At 33.3% G+C, this 7,159-nt stretch overlaps 1 protein-coding gene across 1 annotated transcript in view; it reads left to right on the forward strand.

Annotated features, from left to right (window-relative positions):
- The window catches only part of RUFY2 (RUN and FYVE domain containing 2), a 46,826-nt gene that overhangs the window by 18,734 nt on the left and 20,933 nt on the right, over nucleotides 1-7,159 (forward strand). Inside the window, exons 4-9 of the mRNA XM_012658545.1 lie at nucleotides 971-1,094; nucleotides 1,284-1,345; nucleotides 1,891-1,956; nucleotides 4,654-4,723; nucleotides 5,909-6,010; nucleotides 6,150-6,266. Of these exons, the coding sequence (XP_012513999.1) occupies nucleotides 971-1,094; nucleotides 1,284-1,345; nucleotides 1,891-1,956; nucleotides 4,654-4,723; nucleotides 5,909-6,010; nucleotides 6,150-6,266 (541 nt within the window). The remainder of the gene's footprint in view (nucleotides 1-970; nucleotides 1,095-1,283; nucleotides 1,346-1,890; nucleotides 1,957-4,653; nucleotides 4,724-5,908; nucleotides 6,011-6,149; nucleotides 6,267-7,159) is intronic.

The following is a 7,159-nucleotide window of genomic DNA, read 5'->3' on the forward strand; positions in this document are numbered from 1 at the left end:
CGATCCTCCCACCTTGGCCTCCCAGAGTGCCACAGTGCTAGGATTACAGGCGTAAACCAGCATGCCTGGCCTGATAGACAGTCTTCCAAAGGAGTGAATCCATGGTAGCCCTCCATTTGTCCTTGTTCTTTTAGAGCGCCTCTTAGATGTTGTAGAGAATTTGATCCTGTTTTGGGTTTTACTTTTTTTATTTTTATTTTTTAGAGATAAGGTCTTGCTTTGTCACCCAGGCTGGAGCGCAGTGGCACTATTGCAGCCCATTATAACCTCAAATTCCTGAGCTGAAGGGATCCTCCAGCCTCAGCCTCCCATGTAGTTAGGACTACAGGCATGTGCTACCATGCCTGGATAATTTTTTATTTTTTTTAGAGACAAGACTTTGTTTTTAGACTGTCCTGCTTCTTTCACAAGTCTCTTATTTGGACATTTTTTAGAGTGTAAATAGAGTGTCTTTAATTGATGATTATCTATTAAGGGCACTTACAATACACCTATCAAATGCATTGACTTGAACCTGGGCTTTGAAATGTTTCATATGTTCATTTCCCACCTTAGTCTTTATCCAAGGGTCTTAATAAATTTTAAAACATTCAACTCTAATAAAAAGTGTCATAATCAGATCAGCAACAGTCACTATATCCTTCTGAGATTCAGAAACAGTCTGGGCTTCAGTGTTGCCTCTTTTTCTTTTGATGTCTCTTTGCTTCTCTTCTTTTCTCTCTCAAAATTCCTTTTCCTCTTCTATCTCCTTTTGTCTTTTTCTTTTATATAGACATTTAAATTCTATATAGACATTTAAATTTCAAAAATTTAAAAAGTTATTCACATGTAGAAACACTAATTTGAAGTTATGTAACTTAGATTACTTCTGTATCTATAAAGTGGAAGGTTAGGAAAATAAGGTGATTTTAAAATTTAGTTTTTGAAATAAATTTGTGAATTAAGGTTTTTTTTTTTTTTTTTTTTACAGTGAGTTCTATGAGTATCATGCACTAATGATGGAAGAAGAAGGAGCAGTAATTGTTGGGCTGCTGGTTGGCCTGAATGTGATAGATGCTAATCTGTGTGTGAAGGGAGAGGATTTAGACTCACAAGTAAGTGAAAGTGATTAGTACCAAATGCAGAGTGTTTTCAGTTTGCGCAGTCCCCCCTTGATCCAGATATCACTTTAATTTGTAAACAGTGCTGTTAAACACTAAAGAAAAGTTATGAAATTCAGTAAAGGTACTTCTGATTAAGTAGTATTTCTCTCCTTTAAATAAAAATAACTTTATTTACTTCAGGTTGGAGTGATTGATTTTTCTATGTATTTAAAGAATGAAGAAGATATTGGAAATAAAGAAAGGTATGATTTTCAAAAGTTATTTCACATGTATCTTTTAGATAGCTCTTTACAAATCAGTGTGGGTGGGCTCCATCTATGTATTATACAATGTGGTTTTCTGTCCCCCCCCCCATTTCTACTTTGTTTCATTTTCACTTCCACTTATATTGTAACTTTACAAAGCAAATTAGGCAAAATCACTTAGAAGGAGGCTTCAATATAAAGTAGAGCTTTTGGCCACAGCTGTAGTTACTGAGACCCATTTTAATAACTGTGTTTTGTGATAGAAGAGACGAAAGCTTATTATTCACAAGCTTACAAGTAGTGGTTTATTTCAAGATATAATTGTGTTTAAATTTAAAATATACTAATGGTATTGTTAATTTTATTATTAACAAGTAATTTATTCAACAAAGTTAGTCAGTACAGAGCTTACATGCATGTTTTAAATGAAGATAATGTTGTCATACCATTATGATTTTACAACAATTTTAGATGACTTAGATTTTTTTTTGCATCTAAAAAGTACCTTTCAACTGGTACAAAACTATGTTTTCTCCCCCCAGGAATGTTCAAATTGCTGCCATATTAGACCAAAAGAATTATGTTGAAGAATTAAATAGACAACTGAAGTAAGTATTATGGATACTTAGCACATTTATGAATATTGTCTTAGGTTTTTGTTTTTGTTTTTCTTCCCTTCATTTCAGCTTAACCCTATTTCTTTCTTCTAAGCACCTTTGAGAGGTTGAGGGAATAGAGAATGGAAATTAAGAATACAGAGAATTATTTCATTTTCAGCAGAAAATGAGAGTAAGATTTTTAAATAAAATCTTCATAGAATTGAAGTAAAATTTTGAACTTAATCACTGTTCCTTTAAGAAAAAAGGCTAGATAAGGTAGAAGTTTATATCATTTGATGCTTCAAACATTTATTTTTCCTACTTCAAAGGGCTTCATGTGTAAATGTGGCTGTCATCTTCTATGGTGGAAGTTTTCTCCTTCTTAACGTTGTCAACTGGTCATTGAAGCCGTCAATGAATACTCTAGCTGAGAAGAGTTTCTGAGATCTGTATGTAAAATAGTATAGTGCAGTTATTATAAAAATATAATGTATGACACATAGGTAATTTAAAACTTCTGGTAACCACGTTAAAAATGTTAAAAAATTAATTACAAAATATATTTTATTTTGCCTAATATACCCCAAATATTATTTCAACATGTAATAAGTATAAAAATTATTATTAGCTGGGTGTGGTGGTGTGTGGGTGTAGTCCCAGCTACTTGGAAGATCCAAGAAGATCCCTTGAGTTCAAGACCAGCCTGGGCAACACAGCAAGACTTTGTCTCTTTAAAAAAGTTATTAATAAGATATTTTACATTTTGGGGGGAACTGTCTTCAAAATCCAGTGTATATTTTACCCTTATAGCACATTTGAATTTGGACTAGCTACATTCTTTTTTTCTTTTTTTTTCCATCTTGTATTTTTAAAGGGGAAGGACTAGCTACATTTTAAATGCTTAGTATCCACATGTGGCTCATGGTTACCACACTGAACAGCATAGGTATATTGAGTAATATTTGCTACATAGTTAGAAATGAATGGACTGTTCTCATTAATTGTTTTTACATAGAAGGTACCATACTTTCGCACTGCTCTGTACTTGAGTATTTTCACTCAACAGTTTATCTTGGTATCTGTTCTATTCAGTTCAAAACAGTTTTCTCATTCTCAGTCTTTTAAATCATGTGTGTTAATCAGTTACAGAACTATTAGTGCCTTAATTTTGCACACTTTATGTTTTAAAAATGTTTCATTGCTTTTTCTAATAAAAAGTTGTACATTTACAATATTTCAACAATATAGAGAACAGATGCAGAAAAAAAAGAATTAATCTATTAGTCTTCACTCAGATAAAACTACTATTGAGGGTTTATTGGAGATTGTTGATTCTCACATAAAGTCAAGGCAAATACTATTGTATTTCTTCAGAAAAGAAACTGAAGCTTAGAAAGGTTTCATAACTTTCAAGGTAACACAGCCTGAAAAGCAGGCCCATGACCTTGGTCTTACATTTCCCAGACCTGTACTTGTCTATCTCACCATCAGTACATTCTGTTGTTTGTGAAAAACTCAAGTTGTTTACCTAAGAGTGATTATATTTAAAAAATGATTTAATATGAATGGAAAAACATTTTCTTGTTTCACCAGTTAAACTAAAATACCAATACTTGTTTCTGAGGCTAGTATAAAATTTGTCGTATGTTATTGATTTTGCTGTAATACACTATATACATGGCATATTCCATTTTATTAGAGAAAGTTTGAGACAGTATCAAGCAGGCCTTAGAAAACAGACTTAATGAAATGTACAATAATGTCTAGTCTTGATTCATTTAAACAAAACAAAAAACAGGTGTGTTCATGTGGTATAATCTGACTTCTGACTATCTTCTGGAAAGACAGGTGTTTAGCTGCCAGGTACTTGATGATAGGTATCTGATGATGGATAGCTTGTATTCCTATTTCTCAAGCTATGGATAACTTTGGAGATCTCTAAGTTATTATGAAAACGGAGAGGGGAAACAGAATGGGGCTTGAATTAAAGACCATCGTTTATATGCTTCATCAAGCCACATAATTATAAAGTAGACATTTAGAGTTCATGCTTTTAAAAATAATTTAAAATGTAATTTTGGCTGGGTGTGGTGGCTGACACCCGTAATCCTGGCATTCTGAGAGGCCAAGGTGGGAGGATCGCTTGAGGTCAGGAGTTCAGACTAGCCTGAGCAAGAGCGAGACCCCATCTCTACTAAAAATAGAAAAATTAGCCAGGCATGGTGGCATGCGCCTGTAATCCTAGCTACTTGGGAGGCTGAGGCAGGAGAATCACTTGAGCCCAGGAGTTTGAGGTTGCTGTAAGCTAGGCTGATGCCACGGCACTCTAGCCCAGGTGACAGAGTGAGACTCTGTCACAAAAAATAAATAAAAATAAAATATAATTTTAATAATATTTAGTAATCTGTATGTGGAATTTCCATTCTCAAATATTATCAGTTAAATGTAAGAAGGACCCTAAGAAGACAATAAAAAATAATGAGTAACACCAAATGGAATTTCAAAAGAAATATTGAATCTTTTACTGCACTCTCTATTGGTCTCCTAGCCAAATCAAGTCACCCAAGTTAATGATGTTTTCCACACTCACACATTTGGCCAGGACTGTTGGTGTGTCAGTCAACATATGAGTTTAGGTTAACAAATTTTTTCTTGCCTTTGTTAGTTTGTGTGATTTTGAATAAGTTTTTTCTTTATTAATTTCAGCAGCACAGTCAGCAGCCTCCATTCAAGAGTTGATTCATTAGAAAAGTCAAATACTAAGCTGATTGAAGAGGTACTGTCACCCAGTAATGGATAAAAGTATTTCATGGACCTAGTGTTTGTGATCTCTTTCCATTTTAAGTATGAATGCATTAAGCATACACACACACATTTTCATTATTTAATGGAATACTTGTAATACAGTTTTAATTGATGGTATAAGTTCTAGAGAAAGCACATATTCTTAGGCAAATTTTCAGTTAAGTCAATCTATATATGAGATACTCAACTTCTAGAAAAGAGCCCCAGAGATGAAACTCACACAAACTCTTCTGTAGATAAGCTGTGATTCTCATTTTAAAATCTGGATGGCCTGTACTTACCTAGTGGAATCACCTATAGTTAGAAATTCTTCTTAAAATGATACTGTCTTTCTTGTTCCCCTGGTCAGATTACTTTTCTTCCCAAGCATCCCTGCATGATCATGTCTACCCTCCCATGTGTAAAACTCATCCCATGTACCCTGGTTTCTTACATTGTGAAAGCGGCTATCCAGTGGTCCCAGAGCTCATTTGAAGAAGAACCAGAAATCTGTCTCGGCTCTCTTTTTAATACTTTTGTAGAGTTGCTTTTTAGATAAGTTTTTTTAAGAAACTATCAAACCACAGAATTATTGTTTCCTATGTTCAGAATTATTTAGGCTTCTGTTATTAGTACTATGAACCTAAGTCATTCATACTTAAGTCTGATGGTGAGAGCTACATGTTTGTCATAGTCATTTAAGTTCATGACGTGCCCAGATTTTACAGGGTGACACATTCAGTTACTGTGAATGTCTGTATTCATGATAGCACAACTTTCTTTCCTTATACATGTTTTTATATTTACACAAGTCTTTGTTGTTTAATGCATAATTTTTATATGTTTACTGAGATACTTTTTATTCAGATCATATTGTAAATCAGACAATAAGCATAATATGTTTATTATAAGCATAATATGATTCAACTACAAAAGGAAATAGTAGGAATAGTACAAAAGGAAATAAGTATAATTTCTTTAGTTGGTATCTTGGGATAATAAGGAGCACATTTGTCTTATGAAAGTTTCTATGGATGTGAGAGATATTTTACTAATTTTAAGATTTTATTTTCTATTGTTTATAGACACAAAACCTAGACCTGTAGACACAAGACCTATAAAACAAGTATAAAGATGTTTAAAATCTTTTTTCTTGCCTCTGTTTCTGAATTTTTAGTTAGCAATAGCAAAGAATAATATCATTAAACTACAAGAAGAAAATCATCAATTACGAAGTGAAAATAAATTGATTTTAATGAAAACACAGCAGCACCTAGAGGTGAGTACAGATTGCTTTCAAACAGACTGTCTTGTGTCAAAAGTTAATACTTTTAAGGACTTTAGCGTAAAGTAGGTATTTCTCTGCTATATTAATATTAGTGATTATAGAATAAAAAGTTTTTATGTTTTCTTCCTAGGTTACCAAAGTAGATGTGGAAACTGAGCTTCAAACATATAAGCATTCTCGGCAGGGGCTAGATGAAATGTACAATGAAGCCAGAAGGCAGCTTCGAGATGAATCTCAGTTACGACAGGTAGGTAACATTAAAGTTACATTAGCAAAATCCTGGGAATAATTTACCCTCAAGCAAACACCATTTCAAGTCTTTTTCAGCCTTATCTGCCTTATGTTTTTTGGTGTCGGATAGCAAACTCACCCCTTAATCCTCTCAAAATCTTTACGGTCCCACTGTATCAGTGTTTTTTAAACTCTGAGTTACAATCTGTAGTTGTAAAATGAATGGGTTGTGACCAGCATTACAAAAAATGAAAAACAGAAAACAATAGAATGACATATGTAAAATTAACTTATTTTTTTAACTTTTGAAATTGTGAGATATAATACCAACAGAAAAATATGAATGTACAGCCTTATTGAATTATAACACAAATACCTGTGTAACCACCACCCAGGTCAAGGAGAGAATGTTGCCAGACTTTCTGTCTCATTTTCTGCTTGTCTTTAGTGTTAAGAAATTTCTTAAAATAAATAAATACATTTTTAAAAAGAAAGAAATTTCTTAATCCTTCTTATAAAAATTCTTTAAGGAAAGAAATTAAAACTGTTTGAGTTATCTTCGGCCTTAACTGCTTTATTTCCTTTTATTTTTCTATCAGGCAGCCCCCCAAACCAGAATAGGTTCAGAGAAACTCATTTCTTTTTGTTTAAGGAAAATTAATACTGAATTTATGAGGCATAAAAATATTTAATTCTTGAACCAGTAAACTAGTAATGATTAACAGAATGTAGAAAATGCTTTCATTTTAGCAAAAACTTTACTTGAGAATATTTGAAGTATTATGTTGTTATAGGGCCTGGTGGATTCCCTTTAGTAGACTTAAAAGTTGTGGTCTTGGCCGGGCGTGGTGGCTCACGCCTGTAATCCTAGCACTCTGGGAGGCCGAGGCGGGCGGATTGTTTGAGCTC

This window comes from Propithecus coquereli, unplaced genomic scaffold (assembly GCF_000956105.1).
Source record: "Propithecus coquereli isolate 6110/MARCELLA unplaced genomic scaffold, Pcoq_1.0 Scaffold117, whole genome shotgun sequence".
NCBI lineage: Eukaryota > Metazoa > Chordata > Mammalia > Primates > Indriidae > Propithecus > Propithecus coquereli.